This window comes from Mus pahari, chromosome 8 (genome assembly GCF_900095145.1).
Source record: "Mus pahari chromosome 8, PAHARI_EIJ_v1.1, whole genome shotgun sequence".
NCBI lineage: Eukaryota > Metazoa > Chordata > Mammalia > Rodentia > Muridae > Mus > Mus pahari.
The window spans coordinates 53898970-53921572 of record NC_034597.1 but is presented as its reverse complement, the minus strand read 5'-3'; the positions used below and the strand labels follow the sequence as shown (position 1 = coordinate 53921572).

General features: G+C 41.7%; 1 protein-coding gene across 1 annotated transcript in view; it reads right to left on the bottom strand.

Moving 5' to 3' along the window:
• The window catches only part of Wdfy2 (WD repeat and FYVE domain containing 2), a 128239-nt gene that overhangs the window by 56934 nt on the left and 48702 nt on the right, over positions 1–22603 (bottom strand). Inside the window, exons 2-3 of the mRNA XM_021203467.2 lie at positions 17067–17134; positions 4130–4203 (exon numbers count right to left, since the gene is read on the bottom strand). Of these exons, the coding sequence (XP_021059126.1) occupies positions 4130–4203; positions 17067–17134 (142 nt within the window). The remainder of the gene's footprint in view (positions 1–4129; positions 4204–17066; positions 17135–22603) is intronic.

The window sequence follows — 22603 nt, the reverse complement described above, 5'->3', positions numbered from 1 at the left end:
AAGCCACCTGAAGAAAACTAACAAAACAGAAGAAAACAGTGACATTTTCATGAATCTGTTCATTTAACTTGCAAAATATGAATCCCTACAGAACAGTGCAGGCAGCAAGGCAAAAGTCTGTGAGATTTCCAAATGGCAAAGTGGATATATAGAGAGGAAGGGTGGCATGATGCCCCACTCCCTAGCTGAGGACTGACTGACATTTGATTGCTGCTGGACGAGGGAAGCTTAAGACAACCTGAGATCTTGACCACACTCCAGGGCAGGCCCCAAGCCCACACAAACTAGACTTGATTGTTGGGGCAGAAGTATGTGTGTGTGTGAAACTGAGTAGATGGGGGTCATGGGAGAGGATTTGGGACCAGTTGGGGGTTCGAGGATGAATAAGATCAAAATACATTGTATGAAACTGTCAAAGAATAAAACGTGTTTTAAAAAGACTGGTCAAGCCGGGCATGGTGGCGCATGCCTTTAATCCCAGCACTCGGGAGGCAGAGGCAGGCGGATTTCTGAGTTCAAGGCCAGCCTGGTCTACAAAGTGAGTTCCAGGACAGCCAGGGCTATACAGAGAAACCCTGTCTCGAAAAAGACTGGTCAATTCATTGACAGGACTGACAGATTTAAAAAAAAAAAAAAAAAACTTTTAATGAAACAAAAATTAAGTTGGCAACAACACATCACCTATTAAACACTATAGGTGATGAATTATAATTATTGGGGTTCAGAAATAATCTACATGAAATAACATAGGAAATAAATGTAAAATATAACATTGCAACATCTTCTAAGATGATTAGAACTGCGTGGCCCAGGCTGGGATACGTGAGAAGAGTGAAAGGGCAGATGAAAACATCCCTCAGCACTGCAGCCTCTCGCACCTGCTACTTCACTACAAGGAATAGGATGCTATCCTCTCCTCCCTCCCACAACCCAGTGATGGACGGCTCTGTCCTTCCCTTCTGCTGCAGAGGTGCCCCACCCCCTCCTGCTGGTCAAGTCTCCCAAGCACCTCCACTTCTCCTGTGGCTTGTCTCTGGTCCACTCTTGGTCCAGGGGTCAAAGGGTGTTTGTTCTTCATCTCTGACCCAGTGTGCAGTGATACTGAGATTGGTTCAGTAAAATATGGATTTACTTTCTGGCTTTATCTTCCATGCTTTAGAATTTAATCACTATTCTTAAAAGTGCATTGTGACACACAAGGAACAGAGTCTTAGAAACAGGATTTCTTGTGTCTAAAAGAGCAGACTATTGAAATGACAAGATTCTAAGTATTTTTTTTTTTTTTTTAGCAATGAATTTATTATAGTGATGAGAAGCCAGAGCCTTAAACAGGCTGGTCTCTCAATGTCTCTTGCCCTCCTATATGACAATTTTATAAGGCTTCAGATGTGAATCAGGAAGAATAGCAATTAATTACCTCCATGAGACAAAGGAGGCACTTATAAGGAAGTTCTTGGACAAGCCATTACACTCAGTCCTTTAAAGCAATGGTTCTCAATCTTCCTAATGCTGCAACCCTTTAACACAGTACCTCATGTTGTGGTGATCCCCAAGCATAAAACTATTTTCACTGCTACTTTTTAAGTGTAATTTTGCTATAGTTATGAATTGTAATGTAAACATCTGTGGTTTCTGATGGTCTTAGGCCACCCCTGTGAAAGGGTCATCTGAGCCCCAAAGGGATTGCAACCCACAGGTTGAGAACCACTGCTTTAGAGGCAGGTAGTCTGGCATCTTGCCACTGTAGAAAATAACCAGAGAAGCACAGAAGCCCCTGCCCCTGATGCTCCTGTTACCCACAGTTCTGTTTACCAAGAGGACTAATGAGTCAGTGGCTTCCCCACTTCTATAAAATAAATAGCTACATCTACCCATAACTTGCCTCTAGAGTCAAATTTGTCCATGTCAACTAACCATCTAAATCAATTTCAAAAGTGCAAAGAACCACTCATAAGTAAATGAGATCCCAGACTTTTGGGGGCAGTGAACATCCCATACACAATCCTGTGACCTGGTGGGCAACACGTGTGTCTCAGCCATCTTTTCTTTTCCTTTGCAATGAGCCCTTCCATGTCACTAAGCAGCCCAATTGTTTCTTTTCTCTTTTAAGAACAACTGGCACTGGAGAGATGGCTCAACACTCAACAGTACTTGGTGTGCCTGTTGATGGCCCAGGACCAGTTCCCAGCATGTACACGGCAGCTCACAACCTCCTATAAGGACTCTAATGGTCTCTTCTGATCAGGCACACATGTGATGCACAGATATACATGTAAGCAAAATACTCATACATGGAAGATAAAAATAATGTATTTTAAAATTCATAATAAATCATTCTATACACATTCCTCTTTAAAATATGGCTCTCCTTAAACTGAACAAGGATCAGTATATAATCTCTGCTTTCCCAAGCAGCAGTGTACAGAACTACCAAATGAAATTTGAAAATCATATCAAGTAATAAGCATTAGAGAAGTCCCGCAAATATTGCTGATAAGCTTATTTATGTTTAGAAATATTATTAATATCTCCTTTAAGGCCATTTAACAACTACTTCAAGATTAGAAAGCATTCAAACACTCTCTAACATTCCTACGGGCTGAGGTAAGACTACAGGCAGAGGTTTATATTCTATTATATATAAATTTTAAGCTATTAAATAAAATATGATCTTATAGTCTGATAGTCTGATATCAACAAATTCACCTTTGACTACTGGAAGGCCAGGTTCTTTGATTCTATGATGTTCCATGCCATAGTGAGGTGGCATAAAGGGTTCTCTTCCTATCCCCAGCTCTGTCAACATCTCTGCTCGCCTTCCTCCCCATCTCTTCTATGTTCTCCTCTTCCTCCTCTTCATCCCTTCTCTAGCAGGTTGCCCATGATGGGCTTGATCACAGCATCTTCCAGGCCTTACCTGGAGCTCTGACCCCTGCCCAGTGTCTGCAGTTACAAGGCTCACAACGTTTTGATGTTTGGCCTTCTAGTTCACAAGTGCCAGAGCAGAATTTCTCTCGCTCAGGACTAAAGGCAACACTGGATGTTTTGTTTTGTTGGTTTTAGTTTTTTGTTTTTCAAGATATGGTTTCTCTGTGTAGCCCTGGCTGTCCTAGAACATACTCCATAGAACAGGCTGGCCTCGAACTCAGAGATCTGCCTGTCTCTGCCTCCCAAGTGCTGGAATTAAATGTGTGGGATAAGTTAACTTACTGAATGGAGAAAGTGCCAGATCACACTTGTTATTAGTCAATATACTAGATAAAAGTCAGTAAATAAGAAGATAAAGAAGACAGATAAAACCTAGATTTCTTTTTTTAAAAGATTTACTTATTATATATATATATGTAAGTACACTATCACTGTCTTCAGACACACCAGAAGAAGGTATCAGATTCCATTACAGATGGTTGTAAGCCATCATGTGGTTGCTGGGAATTGAACTCAGGACCTCTAGAAGAATAGTCAGTGCTCTTAACCACTGAGCCATCTCTCCAGCCCTCAAAACCTAAATTTCTAACCCCTAAGCACTTCAGTCCCCTCAAGACCTACAATCAATGAGTCTAATATTTATCTGGATCTAGATCTAAAATCTTGATCTGTACCTTCTTAACAAACTCATTCAAGTCTACAGCATTCTATTTGTGTTAGAAAGTTCAGATGACAAAAGCAAGCCAAGAGAACATAGAGTATCCAAACACAAGATCCCATATGCAGATGGAAGAGAAAGCAGCATTTCCCTTATGTGTCTGTTGCTAACACTCAGATGACGCATCTGATCTCAATTCAATATGACAGTACAGCAAGTATGGGATATCAGCTCCTCTCACTAATGCAAATGCACACAGCTATAGTGTCTGTCTGCTAACATCCATAGCTAGCAACCACTCCTAACTTCCATAGCTGGCAACCACTAAAGTGGCAAGGTACACCAAACCGCAGCATATAAGTAAAGACAGCTTCTCCTGGCACAGAACTCTCCCTCACTATAAGTTCCTGTGCTCCATGCACTCTTTATTTAGCCAGAAAATGACTGTTACTTGAAAAACTATTAGACAAGTTGTTATCACAGTACACAACACTACGCAGAAGGCAAGTATTTCAACTGGAAATCTTACTTATTTGTACTTACTGAGATTGTACCATTGTCTAGACCTATGGACAGTCTTCTTGTTTCCGGGTTAAAAGACATGCATGAACATGGAGCTGAAAGAAATGAACATGTTGATGAAATTAACAAACAATGATTCTCATTGATTCAGGAGTGTCTAATGAGTTAAGTGTGTGGCTAAATTCACCCCACTGTCTCCTCAAGCAGTTCATTTAAACCACAGTCGCCAACAGAGTAAAACCAGCAGTTTTACAACCAAGCCCCTAGTTTTTAAGTTGTCCTTTTAATGAATATACAAGTAAGACATCCTCAAATGTGGCAAGAATCAAGGATGCGGTCTTGGCGTGTGCTGGCAATTCAGGATGTAAATTTGCTGTGTACAAGACTGATCCTGCTCTGTGCTGTGTACAGCTTTGGTCACTACTCTCTTGATCCCACCCACACCTCAGTTTAAATGAGAGCAGGTGCTGCTGTCTGAGCAGTAGAGGAACTACACTTTACTCTCTGATGCCAAACATTCAAATACACCCACCAGGGCAGAAAAGAATATTGGTTCTGAGCTTATATGGGGCAACTGAGCTACCAGAGGGCTTTTACTCTGAGTGTTTAGGAGGTATACTGGAGGTTCCTAGTTGAAAATAATTGTAGTATCATTTTCTTTGTGTGAAGCTAAAAGAGTCCTAAGTTTAAATTCAAATAAAGCATACATGTTTGTGGCGGTAAGTATATAGTGGGTTTATTTTTAAGTGGAGTTGTGGGTTTAATTAGCAAAGCTGTACCATGCTGAAGTAGGGAAAAGCCCTTATTCAACATCACGAATGTCTTAGAGCAGAATTCAGCCAGAGCCGTATACACACCAAGAACAACATGTGAGGGTGTGGACAGAGCTAAGCGTGAGGCCAGGAAGCCAGCAGAAGCCAGAGGATAGATAGCAAAGCCCAGACTCCCTCACAGATGAACCAGAGTTCTGCAGGAGCCTTGAGGTCTCAGCCTGCAGAACTGTGAGGCGATACAGACAGTGCAGCTGTTGAGCCGGCTCACCTCGCAGGACTTTGTTATGGTGGCCCCAGAAAACTAACATGGGAGTTATTTCACTGTGTGGCAGTAGTAAGAATAAAATGCATCTTTTCAAGTCTCTCACTCTTTGCACATCGTCTCCTCTTGGGGGCCTCTGAATTAACTGCCATCTACTGCAACAAGAAACTTCTTGGGTAAAGGGAGAGAGGTATACTTATCTATGGTTATAACAATATACCATTACCGCTAAATTCCTTTAGCAGAATGACAATGTTACAGTTTTTCCCACTCCCTTATAAAAAACAAAACTGCCAGATTCATCATTTTATTTCATCGTGTGTGTGTGTGTGTGTGTGTGTGTGTGTGTGTGTGTGAGAGAGAGAGAGAGANGAGAGAGAGAGAGAGAGAGAGAGAGAGAGAGAGAGTGTTACATGAGTCTGCAGGTGGATGTGCTTGTGAATACAAATCCAGAGGCCACCTGGAATTTCCAATTAAAATGTCCAACTGTCATCCTCCACTACTCTCTGCATTACCCCCTTGACAAAGGTCTCTCGTTGTACTGGAAGTCCACAGGTGAACAGCTATTCTGAAGGTTTCTTTACTGCACCCCTCCATACAGAGAGGAAAGAGTGCACACAGTTCTAACAACCTGTCAAACTACCTTACAGGATGAACGAAAGAAACAAACAAATAGCGATCAGACAGCAGCGGGGGGGTGACTGCACAGGGCTGAGGCGGCTCGAGGACTGATTGGATGTATGCACAGCGTGGCCCTCTCGTTAAACTCTGAGTTTACTTCAGGACCCTAAAGATGGAGTCCCGGGCTCTGCTGGATCTCTTTGTCCCCCACTTCCCAATGTGACCACATACATCTCCGTTTTTTTTCTTCCACTTGTGACATTTTTAACTGGCATGTATGTTGAGAAAAAGGCCAGGCATGACTTGGCATAGGTAGTAACATCGAGTTAACTCCTAGAATGCAGGCTGGGGCACAAGCACAAAACTCTCCCCTCCGCATCCACTTACAGAGAGACAGAGGCACCTGCTGATCCTGTGTGCTAACAAGCCTCTTTGCATCTGAAAAGACGTATCGATACACTTCCTACCCTTCTTTTGCTAAACTGCATGAACCTAATTTCATACAGCTGTGTCACAGATGTCTATGATCACTGTTCTCCGATGTTTATCTGTTGCTTTCATGTTATTTGTATCAGAAAGATTTCTTAACAAACTATGGCCACTTCAGATCCCATTTTCTACAATTCATGTTTGTTCTGTGCTTAAATTATCATTAGGCTTTTGGCATGTCCAAATTGAGTGCATGCACACATTCAGATTTAAATATTGTGATCAGATAGTAAGGCCTGATAAATACATATTACTTTATAAATGTGGTTACCCTAAACATCTTAAAACCTATTACATAATACCTTTGAAAATATTAAATGTTTTTAAAATCTTAAAATACTAGCTATTTACATAAAACAAGATTTATCAGTTATAAGATTTTATTAAGGTATAAAAGTGAACATTATATTCATATATTTTAATAAGGATTTTCTTCCAAAACAGATTCTAAATATATACTTAATTTTATCCTGTTATATACTGGGTAACAAAATTTGATGATTTCTTCAGAATATTCTTACTATATAAAAAATGTTTAATATAAGACTTTTTACCATTTGGTTTCCCAGCCCCCAGTTCCTTCCAGATCCTCCCCACTTTTATCAATGAAAACTAAAGTTCAAAATCAGAGCCTTTTTCAAAGAAAAAAAAAAAAAAAACAGATGATTTTATCAACTAAAAGAAAAAACAAAAAACATCACCTCAAAGACTTTTCTGATTTAAAGCTCAGGACAGCATCCAGGAACTTCTAACTCACTCCTGGGAGGTAGGAACTTTCTCACATCATCTGAGAGCACATTCCTGCAGACTTGGAAAATTCTGGATGGACGAATCCTCTTCAACGACACTGACAATGGAGTACCCTGAGAAGCTAAACATTATCTGTTCATGTTTCTTAAATATTTTATGACTAGATTTTTAAAAATTATGCTATTTATCATTCTACCTAGTATACTTCAAATGATAAAATCATACTAATATTGGTTTTAATGAAGTTCCAAATGAAGATATTATGTACTTTCACTTTATGCCTTTGTGTTATGCCTATTTGCTTATACTAAGCCCCACATTATACAAAACTAATGTTTGCAAGAGTAGTTTTTTCATTTTAATTATATAATTCATTTATAAATTAAATGAATATATATATTCAAATATATATGTGTGTATGTATATATATAATTTTTTCTTATTACCCAGTGTACTTTGTCTAAGCAAAACAAAAGTTTCCAATTTAAACTTTAATTCCATTGATTTAACTAGGAATACCCAAAGTTTTGGGCTGCCCTCCTTAAGTAAATTATATAAAGGACATCTATCCCTAGTAACCACACCATCCATGACGACTTATGCCTTAAGTAATGATGTTTCTTCACCTAATTAGTATCTGAAATGTCCCATAGCATAATCAGCCAGTATCAAAAATATCAAGCAACATTTATCTTTTTACAAATCTAAAATTGGGGAGGGGGCAATATTATAGTGACTCCTTGTCTTGGGCTAGTTCTAGCCCCTGGAACAGTCTTTCCTTGCCCACATCTGTGTAGAACTAACATTCCATGACTAAGAGATCGGTCAGCCCATGAGCTAAGCATGTCAGCAGGGGGTGCACTGGACCTACAGGAAAGCCTCCCACCTTGCTGTACCTGCAGCTCTGATGTACCCACCGACATATTTCAAACTTGACTTCATTTGTGACTTTGTTCTGTAAAACTATAACACTGCTCCCACAAGAAAACATGGAATTTGGGGTAACCTTAATCTAGGCTTCGGGGGCCATGGTCACTCAAATTGAACACAATAAACTGTCTTTTATTCCCTGAAAAAAAAAAAATAGCTGCAGAGAATTTCACATTGATATACATGTAAGTACAAGCTGAGGGCACAGTGAATTTACGAAGATGGTTACAAGTGCACAACTCAGAACTTTGGGATGTCTCAAGCCGCCCACCACAATCAGCCTCTTTTGAAAGTAGGCCTTGATTAGATCTGGGAAACAGGTGGCTATTTCAGGAAGCATTCAGGTTCCCGTGCTTTGTCAGCTGAGCAGAGGGTGACAGGTGACTGTACCTGTGTAAAATCTGAATGCTCTAACACAAACTCACATTCAAGAGCCAGGGCAAGCTAGACAGATGGCAAAACAAGTCATTTGAGTGGCTTGTGTGATGGGCCTATCTTTGTATTTGTTGTGTGTGTGTGGGGGGGGGTGCTTCTGTTTTGTCCTGGGGATAAATTTATAAATACCCAGGAGTTAACTTAAATCCCACCTGCCTGGCCTGAAAAAGAGACCCCACATGGCGTCTAGACCTCCAAATAGCCTGCACGAGGCCTTCACCCTCCTGACCTCTAGTCACTGTATCTCTGGCAGCCAAGGTAGTTTACCTGTCCCCTATTCCCAAAGGAGAAGTTGGCACCGAGGACCAACTGTGAACCCAGTCCTCTCCACCACCTGCCACTGTGGCTGACACATCAGATTCCTCTCTGCCTGTCTTTTGTCTTAAGTACATGAGTGAAAAAGGTAATTGGTAGAGTACATCTAAAATATCTCAACCATGGACACCTGGGACTTCCATGTGCTATTTTGTCTGTGGTATAATGGGAATACAGTGGATGAAATAGGACCTCCATTAGAAGCCTAGAACACATGTATAGCTGTAATGAACTCTCAATCTTGGACCCTGAGGAAGGTCAAGTAACAAATGTGAGTAGAAGGGCCCCAGCTGAGCAGGCTGTAAGCTGATACTAACACAGCAATTAGCATCAACAACATGGAGACACCAGGGGAGCAGATAAAGAATATCTGTTCCAATTTCTCTTTAGCCCAAGTCTGTATACAGTATACATACATACGTATGTATGTATGTATGTATGTATGTATGTATGTATGTATGTATGTATGTATATATGTATGTGTGTGTGTGTGTGTGTATTGTTGCCTTCAGAACGAACACCCTCAGCTCTCTAGAGGCTCTAGGGGTATAGTTCAGTAGGCGGGCACACCACCCTGGATCCAATTCCCCATCCAGATATGCAAGCATTCTGTTGAAAACAGTTTAAGTAAACGCTCTTCTGGGAACACGAGTGGCCAGGCCCTTATGACTACTTCTGCTATAATCCTCAATGAATTGGGAGAGTGCTTACCTAGGACCTGCCTTCTTCACACAGTGTGAGCATCATGACTGCAGAAACCAACTGCCGTATTTTACCCCCACATCCTCTGGACATTGCACGTGGCCAGAAGAAACATTAACATATGTTGGACAAAGTGTCCAAAGAAACTAAAGGAAGGAGAATAAACAACTCCTTTCTACTCTCCATATCTACAAGGCCTCCCTTCTACCAGACCATGTCCATCGAAACATGTAACACAATAGGCCATGAGTCTGCCCTTCTATTTAAAGGTCACAGAGGTTCAGGAGAGTGTGACAGGCAGGAAGGCTGGCCACAAACTTGTAGCTGGAGCTAGGGACGTGTGAGCTCACGTGGGTGGCCCTAGAAGGCCAGCAGCTGGAGCCTGCCAGGATGCTGACCAGCCTGGGGACGAGGAAGGAAGCCTCCCTCCCAGCATCCTCAAACTGCTTCCTCTCTCCTTGGGAGCCAGTGGGCCCTCTGCCTGGCTCATCCTTTTCTGCTTTCAGCTCCTACTGCATCTGCATGCACAAATGTCTAGATGCTCTTGGGTTTAATGTTGCCAGTTTGGGGTTCGGAACAGAACCAAGACCACAATTTCCTAGTCAAAGTGCCAAATTCCTGGGAAAGCCAGATTGGGCGGAGGGGGGTGGAAAAACCACCTTATTTACACAAGGCTGGATCCTCTTGGCATGCTTCCTTCCGTTGACTGGATAGCTTAGAGCAGGAATGGAAACACTAGCATGGACAGTGCCTGGGATTCATAGCAGTGCATCTGCTGTTCACTGTTCTCCTGCGTGTCACTTCTCTAGGTCTCAGCATTTCCCACACTGCCTTGTTGGGGACACAGTACAAAGCTCAGGCTCACCACTCTTCTCACCCAGAGTCTCCCCGTCCCCTGTGCTAAGCTTCAACTTCTTATTAAAGATACAGAGTATCTATTCTCTTGCCAAACACAACAATGACGATATTGTAGCTATTCTAGAAGACCAAGTCAAGAAGCCGCCTTGTGCATTTGGAATACTACTTCTCATATAAACACAGGACAGGGTCCTGCAGCACACAGTTCATAGCCATTCACTTGATTCTCTTTCATTTTCACTTATTGTGTAACCAATGCCACATAACCATTAATTAGGGACAGCACTGAGTAATCTCATTTATTTACTTTTTATTATAGAAGTCAAGATGAAAGTTAGCATGTAATGTAGTAGGTTTCATTACGACAATAAAAGCTAATTCCTGACAACTATGAAGGATATACACATGCCTTCCCCCCTTTTTAAACCTGTGTGCCATACTGAAAGCACCTAAGAATAAAACATTTCAGAAATCACCTTGCCCTATGAATCTTCTTCATCTGCACATCCCTGGCACTTATGTCAGTGGCCACTGTATACTAGACATGACATTTGACTAACATAGTGGCTTATATTTACATATTTTTAAATCAATACAGTATTTACATAAGGCTTCACTGGGTTAACTTAAACATGTACATATTGCTTAACAACACGTTAGAAGACCATATTCTAACTTTAACACATACTGAAATCATCTACAGATTTTATTAAAACAAAGATTCTGACCCAGTTGCTTTGTGCAGAACCCAATAGTGCAATTCCAAATACTGTTCAGGGGATGCTGAAAACTGTCTGAGGATAAAAGTAGCTCTGTCCTGATTCCCTGTAGAAGACTGCACAAATACCTAAACAATCTTACTCCTCAAAGCTAAGATGCCACTATTACAGAAACAGAGCTGATGCTCTTAGGGAAATCATATCTATTATTAATCTTTGTCATGGTCTGTATATGCTCAGCCCAGGGAGTAACACTATAAGAAGGTGTGGCCCTATTGGAGTAGATGTAGCCTTGTGGGTTGTAGGTGTGTGCTTTAAGACCCTCACCCTAGCTGCCTGGAAGCCAATATTCTGCTAGCAGCCTTCAGATGAAGATGTAGAACTCTCAGCATCTCCTATACCATACCTGCCTGGATGCTGCCATGTTCCTGCCTTGATGATAATAGACTGAACCTCTGAACCTGCAAGCCAGACCCAATTAAATGTTGTTTTTTATAAGAGTTGCCTTGGTCATAGTGTCTGTTCACAGCTGTAAAACCCTAAGACAGACAGACTCTACCATTACACAGGTGTTTATTCAGTAACTATGACATACTGCCCAGGTGTCACTGTTGTTTGCTCTGCACAACACCGGGAGCTACAAATCCCTGTTCAGTTACAGCCTCTCCTCTCCTCTTCTTGGCAGCTGTGTGTCAAGTTCGATGAACAGGCAAGACCAGAGCAAAGACTGTTTATTTTACTTAAAGTTGGAAGAGAAGAAAAACAAATCAGAATTTTTCCTTTTTCCCCATGCTCCCAAACATCCCCACCATAGCTTAACAGTCTGTAGGTCTTAGGAACCCCAATGGCCAAACTAGGTTGGGACTCAGGAAGGCAGCCTTTAGTACCCTTCCCATCCTTCTTTCTGGTCTCTCTACACTGGCTCTTAGTCCTGTTGCAGCCTACCCACAGAAGCCCCTATCTATGTCTAGCTCACCTCCATCACCTGGAGACTCTGCCTCTTTATTCAGACCCAAACACACACTCAAGGAAGAGGACACCAGATATCAATCAATATCAAGAATATCATAACTTCAAACACTGTAACGCCAGTGCCTAGATCTCAGTGCAGAAACACATACATGAAAAGTCTAGACAACATGCCTCTTCCAGAAGACACCAACCTCACTGTAACAGGCCCTGAGAAAAGCAATTTAGCTGAAGCACAAGATAAGGACTTCGAAGTACCAATTATGAATATGTTCAAGGACCTTGAAGAGGATACAACTAATGCCTTAACGAATATCATAAAAACACAAACAGTTGAAAAACATAATGAAATCAGTTTAAGACATGAAGGTGGAATTTAACAAAGAAATAGAATCATTAAGGAAGCACAAACTGAAAATGAAAAATGTAGGAAGTGAAACAAAAATTTCAGAAGTAAATCTCAAGGGATTACAAGACATGGGAGAGACAACTTAGCATGCTAAAGACAACAAGAAGAAAAGACAATTTGTTAAGTACACACACACACACATATTTATATGTAGACCCAAAACATACAAGAAATCAGGGAGGGACACTATGGGAAGACCTTAGGTATGAAAGAATAGGAAGAAAACCAAGTCAAAATCACAGAAAATGGTTTGTTTAGTTAGTTAGTTAGTTAGTCCACATATACATAAGTGAATACATACCATAGATGTCTCTCTAGGTCTGGGTTAAATCACTCAGGGGGATTTTTTTTCCTAGCTCCACCCATTTAACTACGAACTTCATGTTTTTGTTGTTGTTGTTGTTGTTATTATTATTTTTAAATAACTTAATACCACTACAGTAAATACCACATTTTCTTTTTTCTTCTTTTTAGATTTTCAAGACAGAGTTTCTCTGTATAGCCTTGTCTGTCCTGGAACTTGTTCTGTAGATCTGGCCTCAAACTCAAAGAAATCCACCTGCTTCAGCCTTCCAAGTACACGGATTAAAGGCGTGCCCCACCACAGCCTAGCCAGCATCCACATCTTCTTCATCCATTCTTCAGTTGAGGAGCATCTAGGTTGTTTTCAATTTCTGACTATTATGTATAGAACAGGAATGAAAATGGTTGAGCAAGTGTCCCTGCAGTAGAATAAAGTGCCTTCTGGGTGTATGCCCAACAGTGGTGGACCTGGATCTTGAGGTAGATTGATACCTAAGGAACTGCCACACTGATTTTCATAGTGACTGCACAAATTTACATTCCCACCAGCAATGGAGGAGTGCTCCCCTTAGTCTACATCCTTGCCACCATGAGCTGTCACTTGTTTTATTGGTCCTAGCTATTCTGACATATGTAAAAATGAAATCTTAAAGTCATTTTGATTTGCATTTCCCTGGCTAAAGATGTTGAACACTTCTTCAAGTGGTTTTCTGCCATTTGAGTTCTCTTTATTGAGATTCTGCTGTTTACATTTGCACCCAATTTTTAATTGGGTTATTTGCTTTCTTGATATATAGGTTTTTGAGTTCTTTATAAATTTTGAATACTTGGTCTCTATCAGATGTGTAGTTGGTGAAAATCTTTTCCCATTCTGTAGGCTGCTGCACTGTCTGATTGGAGGTGTCCTTTACAGTGCAGGAGACTCTCAGTTTCCTGAGGACCCATCTATTAATTGTTGATCTTGGTGCCTGTGCTAACGGTGCTCTGTTCAGAAAGTCCTTTCCTGTGCCAATGAGTTTATGGCTATTCTCCACTTTCTCTCCTATCAGGTTCAGCATATCTGGTTTTATGTTGAGGCCTCAGATTCATTTGGAGTTGAGTTTTATGAAGGGTGATAAGTATGGATCTATTTGTATTCTTTTACATGTAGCCAACCAGTTTGACCATTGCTGAAGATGCTATTATTTTTCCCATGTGTGTTTCTGGCTTTTATATTTAAAAAAACAAAAAATAAACAAACAAAAACAGGTACCCACATCTGTGTGAATTTATGTCTGAGTCTTCAATTTGATTCCATTAATTAATATGCTTTTGTACCAATACCATGCTGTGTGCTTCTATGTGAATATTAGCTATTAAGTTGATGAAAATCAGGTTATAATCCATAGGATCACAGATGTCCAGTATAGAGTAAGAAACTAGAGGGTACAGTTAGATCTTATTAGGAAAGGGAGATAAAGTACATAGTTATGGGGGAGGAAGGACTGGAACCAGAGAGTCGGGTTGGAAGGAGGCAGGAAGGGGGACGAGGGAGAGAATACAGCAAGAACCAGATAAAATTAAGGACCATTTGAGGGGTAGTATGAAAAGCTTAGACAGTAAATGCTTCCTAAAATATATACAAATATGAAGGAAATCTAAATGAAATCACCAAATAATGGGGGAGACAGTCTCAACTGGCCATCTTTTGTCACTAAAAGAAGCCTCCAGTACAAAGACTGGATTACACCTAACTGAGTTATTGGCCAAAGGGGCTCCAAGGAAAAAATCTCCAAACCACCCAGGCTATTGCCAAGATAAATGAATTATTCTCCATAAAATGACAGCAAGACCCCATGGCTAGAGGCAATACCTACAGAGCTCAGTGAACACGGAGAAGTTAAACTGGTGCCTACACAGAGCCCTCACTCCTATGGATTTAGCATATTTGGTTCAGGAACATATTCAACATGCTATCCAAAGAAAAACTTAAGACACCAAGCCAGTCACCCATATCTACAATGGTGTCCTGCTCACAAGATATTCTAGGGCAACGGTGGCACAAAGCTTATGGAAACAGAACCAACTAGTGTATGATTTGACTTTAAGGCCCACTCCATGAGATGGAACTTAGGCACCCGACACTGTGTGGGTGACTAAGACTCAGAGACTAGACAGACCAGGAACTTAGGGTAAAACTAAATACTACTGGTCTTAAAAAGAAAATAGTGATAAAATGACTCCTAATGACCCTGTATTATGTTCATAGATCAGTACCACGCTCAGTAAAATGACCTTGAATGAACCTGTGTTATACTCAGATCAGTGCCTTACTCAGCATCATCAGAAAAGTTTCTTCCTGCAGCAGATGGGAACAAATATAGAGACCCACAGCCAGACATTGTGCAGAAAGTGAGAAACCTCTGAGGTCTCTCAGCCTACTGGGATGTCTCCATCAAATCTCTCCCTTTAAGGCTCAGGGAACTCTGATGAAGAGGAGGCAGAAAAAATGTAAGAGCTAGAAGGAATGGAAAACATTGAAAAACAAAACAAAACAAACAAACAAACAAAAAACCCAAGGCCCTCTAAATCAACGTGCTCAAAGTTCTTATGATTTCAAAGAAACTAAAGCAGCATGCACAGGGCCTGCTCCAGTCTGCATCGGGTCCTATATATTATGGTCTCCAGTTTAGTGTTTTTATGGAACTTCTGAGTGTGCAAAAGAATAGGTCTCTGATTCTGAGCTCTTTTCCTTCTGTTTGTCTTGTTCAACTCTGATGTGTTAGTTTTTGTTTTATCTTATTCTTATGTATACTGTATTTTACTCTGTGGCAGGCCCATGTCCAGTAGCAGTGGGCTAACACAATGAACTCCATAAGTTTGGTCTTGTTTTATGTATGTGTGTTGGGGAAGCTTTTGGTTTTGTTTTGGCATTTTGGGTCTTATTGGGTTTTGCTTATTTATTTTGATTTTCATCGGAGAAGGTTGTTACATTTCTTGAATCAGAGAGAACTTATAATTGAGTGGGTAGGGAGATAAGGAGGATCTAGGATGAGTTATGGGAAACATATTCAAAATATATTGTATGAAAAAATTATAAAACATAAATCATTTACTTAAGAACACACAAAAAATATTACAGTCCTCTTTTGCCAGAGGCATAAACATAATCACCTAGAGCTTAGCTTCGTTTGGCATAGTTTCATATACTTCTGAAGCTGGGATGAGACACACACTACAGACAGCCAAAGGGTGTATGAGCCCTAACAAACCATGGAGATTTTTTTACAGTGCCAAATCTTTATTTAAGATTTAAAGAAATGTAGGGCATGGCCACATAGGCCTTAATTCCCAATACCAGCCCCCCCTCCACACACCCCACACACACACAGTGGGAGGATAAGAGATAGGGGAGGCAGAGGCAGATGGAGCTCTGTGAGTTCAAGGCCAATCCAGTTTACATAGCAAGTTCCAGACCAAGGCTACATAGTGAGACCCTATCTGAAAGAAAGAAAGAAAGAGAGAGAGAGAGAGAGAGAGAGAGAGAGAGAGAGAGAGAGAGAGAGAGAGAAAGAAAGAAAGAAAGAAAAGATGTTTACTATAATAAATTCAAACAATTTTTTACAGAAAAATATAGAGAGAAGAAATCTTACTAATTTTAAAGAATAAAATCTCTAGACTATAAGTAACTTCCTACCCTAACAGGCCAGTTCCCCACCTGTAGAGGAACTTGTACTAAGGAAGCAAACTGAGAAATCCTTTCCCCTTTCTGCCTCTCGACCGCACCCCCCATCCTCTTCCCTCCTTTCTCCTTCATCTGTCATCTCCTACAGAGGAAAACTGGCTGTTGCCCTTGATTTGAGTCTACCACTGCCCTGATGGCTTATGTCGATGACATCAAGGCTGGTACAACTATTGTACCAATCTCTACAAGGACGTATTCCTCAGGTAAGTCCTGGCGAAATGGAATCCACTTCTAATTGGAACGTCTCGAGTATCAGCAAATCCTTGAGAACTTAATGCTCAAAGCCCCATGTCCTGAAGATTTTTTAGAAAAGGGATTAAAAATCATACAAGGACAGATTTACTTCATAAATGTAATCACCCAATAGAACTTTGAATTGTCTAAGAACAGAGACTTCAGAACAGCTAAAGCAAAGCTAGAGACAAGACAAGACTGCTGTAACCAGACAGCCTGTATCCTCCACTCCTCTCTGAGAACCTACCAACAGACAGTCAATTTCCAAACAATTTCCTCACTTTCCATAGTGAGAGCCTTAGAAAACTCGAAAGTGATTTAATATGGTACTTTCCAGTTTAATAAGATCCTCAACCTTTAGTCTTAGTTACTCAAGAAGAGAATACAGAAAAAGTAACCAGGGAAGGAAGGAAGGAAGGGCCACTGGAGTAAAGACCTTGGTTCTCACGAGACTAAGATACTTACAAGGCATTGCATGGTAAATGCTTGGCCAGTACTGTCCACTGTCCCTCTTTAACCAAACACGAACTGTCCTGCAACAGAAGAAAAGGTATACATGAAATCTCAGTACTGGGGTCATACTCAGAAACCAAACGTTTTAACACTGTATATATCCATATACATGTGTATACATACATACATGCATATACATATTTATGCATAAAAAGCATAGAAAACACTTCATCATGGAAGTTTAGTATGTCACAGTGTGTCCCACAGTATATCCTTCTGTCCACGTAGCTTCACTAGCAAATGTTCATTGCAACGTGACATTTTTCTGGCTCAAGATCTCCCACTCCTAGGATACGACCAATAATAGGACTCATCCTCACCATGAGGACCACTCCACCCCCAACATATCACAACCACTCCAGATGATAATAGATTTAGGGGTGGGCCAACTCAGAGCCCCAGATCTGGTCCTGGTTGGTAGAAGAGCTGGTCAGTGGGCTACCCTACCTATCCACACCACTAGGGCACACTCTCCAACACTGTTCCAGCCAGGGCACCCAATGCTGCCATCAGGAGGGGGCAGGGCCAGCTTGCCTGCTCTCATGCCCTCAGAGCCAGCTCTACTGTGCTGCCCAGTCAAGGAACAGGGCCTCCTCTCCCACTCTCACCAGTGGGGGACAGGGCTAGCTCCCTCTCCCCACCTCATGACCCCAGTGCCACTTTTCTTGACTACTATTGATGACAAGGGAGAGTGGGAAAGGGCCACCTCACAGCAAACAAGTGGCAGGGCCAGCTCTCCTGTGCTCTCAACCTTGGGAGGGGCTCCCCTGTGCCCACTCCACCAGGGCCAGCTCTACCCTACTGCCCAGGCAAGATGCTGGACCCACTGCAGCTGGAGAGGGACAGGACCAGCTCACCCACTCTCAGTTCACCTACTCTCCTGACTGGCACAGGTGGTGAGGGGTAAGGAGGGAAGGGTGTCACACCCACACCCACACCATCTTATGGCAGACAAGTAGTGGGGCCAGCTCTATCTCCCTCTTGCCCTAAGGACTGGCTCACCTGTGTCCTCTGTACCAGGGCCAGTCCTACTGTGCTGCCCAGGTGAGGAGCAGGGCCCTCTCTTCCAAGTGCTGCAGCCCATGAGGGGAAGGGTCAGCTCACCTTTTATATTTAACAATCAACACAGGAGTGATATCCTAGAATGTTGGGGTAAACATTTAAATCAGTCCCTATATCACATCAACTACTAATAAGTTGATAAGAACTGTTAAACTCAGTTTCAGACTCTGAGGTCTCCTCAATAATGTTTGCAGCACCTGGAAAAGTGCTAAAGTAGAAAAAAGACAGCTGGGAGGATGTCACTGAATTCCAGCACTCACTAACTTCCAACATCTAGGCTCCAGTCTGGCAGGTAGTCCTGGCAAATGGCTTGTTTCCTAACGTAGCCTGCTGGAGCTGGGGTGGAAACATGTCCTCTACAATCTGAAGGCCTGTTCTGATCTACCTGCCTATTCAGTGAATGGCCAGAACACGGGCTGCTCATTAACTCGACCCTTTCAGGGATGAAGGGCTTCCCAAGCAGATTCTTTCAACAGAAATGACTGGCATAGAAACATTCCTGATCCTTACTGAACCCCGATTGTTGGCTGACCTCAGAGACAGTAGGAAAGAGCTTTCAATGATTAGACACAGGAAAAACACTCCTCATAAGAACCACAAAATAAGTAAGACAGTTATATATTCCAGAGAATCTGACTTCCAGAATTACTGTATTCTTATCTGTTTTCCACAGTAAACTGTAGAGTACACATGAAACACAAAGTATGGATCATCTTGGGGCCTGGAACAAAACTGACAGAAACTACCCAGGAAGAGGTGTAACGTTGGTCTCACTGCAGACTGTCTAAAATACACTAAACACCAGAATGAGAATGCCAGAATGGACCAGGATATAGTCCTTCTAATAGAGATTCTATAAGGAAACTCGGTTGAAATATTGCAGAACACAGTAACTGAGAAACAAAAGCAACCAGAGAGATGCCAGGAGGACTGAGCAGACGACAGATGAGGCCTGAAGCTAGGAGGGCTGAATCCAACAGAGAAGCTGAAACTGAAAGAACAAACCCGCAAAAGCAAAACAAACAACAAAAGGCTGCCTCGGAGACCTGACCAGCACTGTCCAAGTTAGCAACTTACAAATGTGGACACACGGGAGAAGGAAGGGATAGAAAAGTTTTTCAGGAAAACTAGACAAAATTTCACCATATTTGGTGAAAGATAAAACACATCCAAGGAAGACAGACTGCACCAGACCTGACAGACAGACAGAATCAAGCCATCAAATGCCAAGGAGAAAACTCTTAGAGGCATGGAGGGGAAAACCAGTCTACAGTGGGGTATCAACAGCCGACTACTCATAGAAGCAGGGGGCACAGAGGGGAGGTGCTAAAGGAAGCAACTATCAACCTGAACTACCTCGATGACCTTCCCTTCAAAAATGAAGGAAGGTCAAGTGGGGACCACCAGATCAGTCCATCTCCAAACCATAACTAAGCTCCTATTTGCAGTAGACGGTGACTAATTCAGAGACCCAAAGCTGGCCAAAGAACCCAGACTGTAGAGTGCTCAGCCCTAACAGGAACTTAAGACAGCACACACACACACACACACACACACACACACACACACACACACACACACGTGCGCGCACGCGCGCGCGCAAACACGAACACCCCAAAATTCAGTGACCATTGCAGAAAGGGGAGCAGAAAGAGTGTAAGAGTCAGAAGTGGTGGGTGATTACAGGGAAACACTGTTAGATAAGCTGAATTGAAAGCAAGCATAGCAAGACTTAGGAGGTGAAGTCAAAGTTCAGATGGAAAATCATGGCATTCAATGTCTGTCTTAGACACACAAGCCAATAACCTAATGATTTATTTATGGCACCAGAAAAGAGCAAAGTAAACCTAACACTCACAGAAAGATGAAATAATATAGATCAGGAAAACAATGAAAACAAAAAAACAAAACCCACCAAACCCTAGTAACAGAGATCAATTGTACCCAGTCTAATTTTTATAATGGTGAAGAAAAGTAGTAAAGTTTTAAACTAAAGAAACTCATTAAGCTAAGAAAATGAAAGGCAACTGAATTAAATTGAAAATGAAAAGAGGAGTTACTACAGAAATCGTAAATATTCTAAGTTACTTCTGCGTGCTTGCAAATGAGATCCCCTGAGACATCCCAGCTACAGAGCAGCCTACAGAGGGCAGGATGTGGAATCACTGCCCGGGGAGAGACTCCAACAAAGACCTCAAGTAAAGAAAAACACAGGACCAGAGCAGCTTCACCGATGAGGCCAGCCGAAGCTAAGAGGACTGACAAGGCGTCTACTCTCACTTCCAGAGAAGAGAAGAGCTGATCACATACTCTGGTGGCCGGCTTTATGTTACCAAAGCCAGGCAAATATATCATCTAAAAAAAAAAATCTCAAGTTCATATTTACTAAGAATACAGATGCCAAGTTTCTCAACAAAACACTGGCAAATCAAACTCAACAGCACAACTAAAGGACTACGTGGGACTTATTCCAACATGCCAGGGTCATTTACAGTAAGAAAATCAATACATACTGCACAGTTTATCAGATGACCGAAGATAATTTACGATCATCGAACTCAGTGGCTCTTGGCCTTCCTAACACTGCAACCGTTTAATATACACATGTTGTGGTGATCCCCAATCATCAAATTATTTTCATTGCTACCTCATAATTGTAATTTTGTTACTGTTACATATCTGAATCCTTCACAATCATAGTGAGTCGTCCTCTGTTAGATTTCCTTTGTAACTGTCCGTAAAGACCCACAGGTTGAGAACCCCTGATCTAACTAGACCGTTTTTGACAAAATTCAGATTTTCATGACCAAGACTAACTACAAGTAGAAGGGTCTTCCTTAACCTGATGCAGGGCATCCATTAGTTATTTCTCCTGTCTCTATAAACAACTAGTTAAGGAAGCAACAGAATGTTGCTTTTATTTCAACTTACAGTTTGAAAATGCAGTGTACCATAGCAAGGAAGCTATGGTGACTGGTCACATGAACACATAGGACAGAAGCAGAGAGAGACAAATGCTAGTAATCAGCTAGCTTTCTATTCCTGTCCCTTCAGTCCAACTCAGAACCCCATGGGAGATGAAATCATTCACTATAGAGTGAGTCCTCCTCTCCAATTACCTCCTTGTAAATGCCCATACAGACATGCCCAGATATGTCTCCTAGGTGATTCCAAAGCCAGGTAAGCTGACAATGAAGATGAACCACACAAGGTATTCATGAAAAATTTACACTAATAGCATACTCATTGGTAAAGAATGAAAGCTCCCCACCACCACCACCCAACCCTTTGAAGCACTGCTGGCACAACGTGGATGATTCATCAAATAAATGAAAGGTGTGATGATTAATCTCAATTGTGGAGTTGATTGGCACCCCCACATGGGATCAGACACTACACTGAATAAAAAGGAGAACACAAGCAGAGCACTGCATCACCTTTGTCTCCTAGTTGCAGACACATGCCCCTGCCTGCACGTTTTCACACCCTGAGAGACTGTATCACAGCCAACTGTAAGCCAAAACAGTCCCCCCTTAAGCTGCTTCTTGTCAAGTATATACTCACAGTCAACAAGAAAAGTAACAAGTAAAGGCAGCCACACTGCCACACTGGAGAAGGAATACTCTATCTGTACCTGCTTTTACACACACACACACACACACACACACACACACACACACACACGCACATGCACAAAACACTTCCCTGTGCATGCCTATGCAGTCTACTAATGCTAAAAATTAAAGTAAGCCAGGTGGCTTGTTTCTAAAACATGAATATTTTTAAAGAAATGTCTGTTCCCCAACAGCTTAACATTCAATCCTTAGAAAAGCCCTCAAATAGTCCTCTCTTCATTAAATACTGCCTTCTTGAGACTACATTGTATTGACATGGAGGACAGGGGGAAAGAAAAGCGTGCATCCCAGAGATAAGAAGTGTAATTTGGATGAGTAGAAATTCCCCGAGCACAAATTCCACCTCAAAAAGCTTATAGGATTTAATTTTTCTGGAAATCATATTTTTAGAAACAATACAGAAAGTTTTTAACAGTAAGTGCAAATCTTTTTCCTTGAAAACATTTTTCAGAAGACTATCAACTATGGCCAAGGATATAGATCCCTGTATTTGCATGGGCAAGGTGCAAAGCCTGGGGCTGCTGCTCAGCACCAAGATATGAAAGGGCAGGGAAGGGAAGAAAAGGAAAAGGATAGGGAAGGCCAACCATGGTCTTTGATGCCTTCAATCTCAGCACTCAGAGACAGAAACAGAAGAATCTCTGTTTTTTTTTTTTTTTTTTTTAAGGGGGGGGCTGGAGAGATGGCTCAGTGGTTAAGAGCACTCTTCCGAAGGTCCTGAGTTCAAATCCCAGCAACCACATGGTGGCTCACAACCATCTGTAATGAGATCTGATGCCCTCTTCTGGAGTG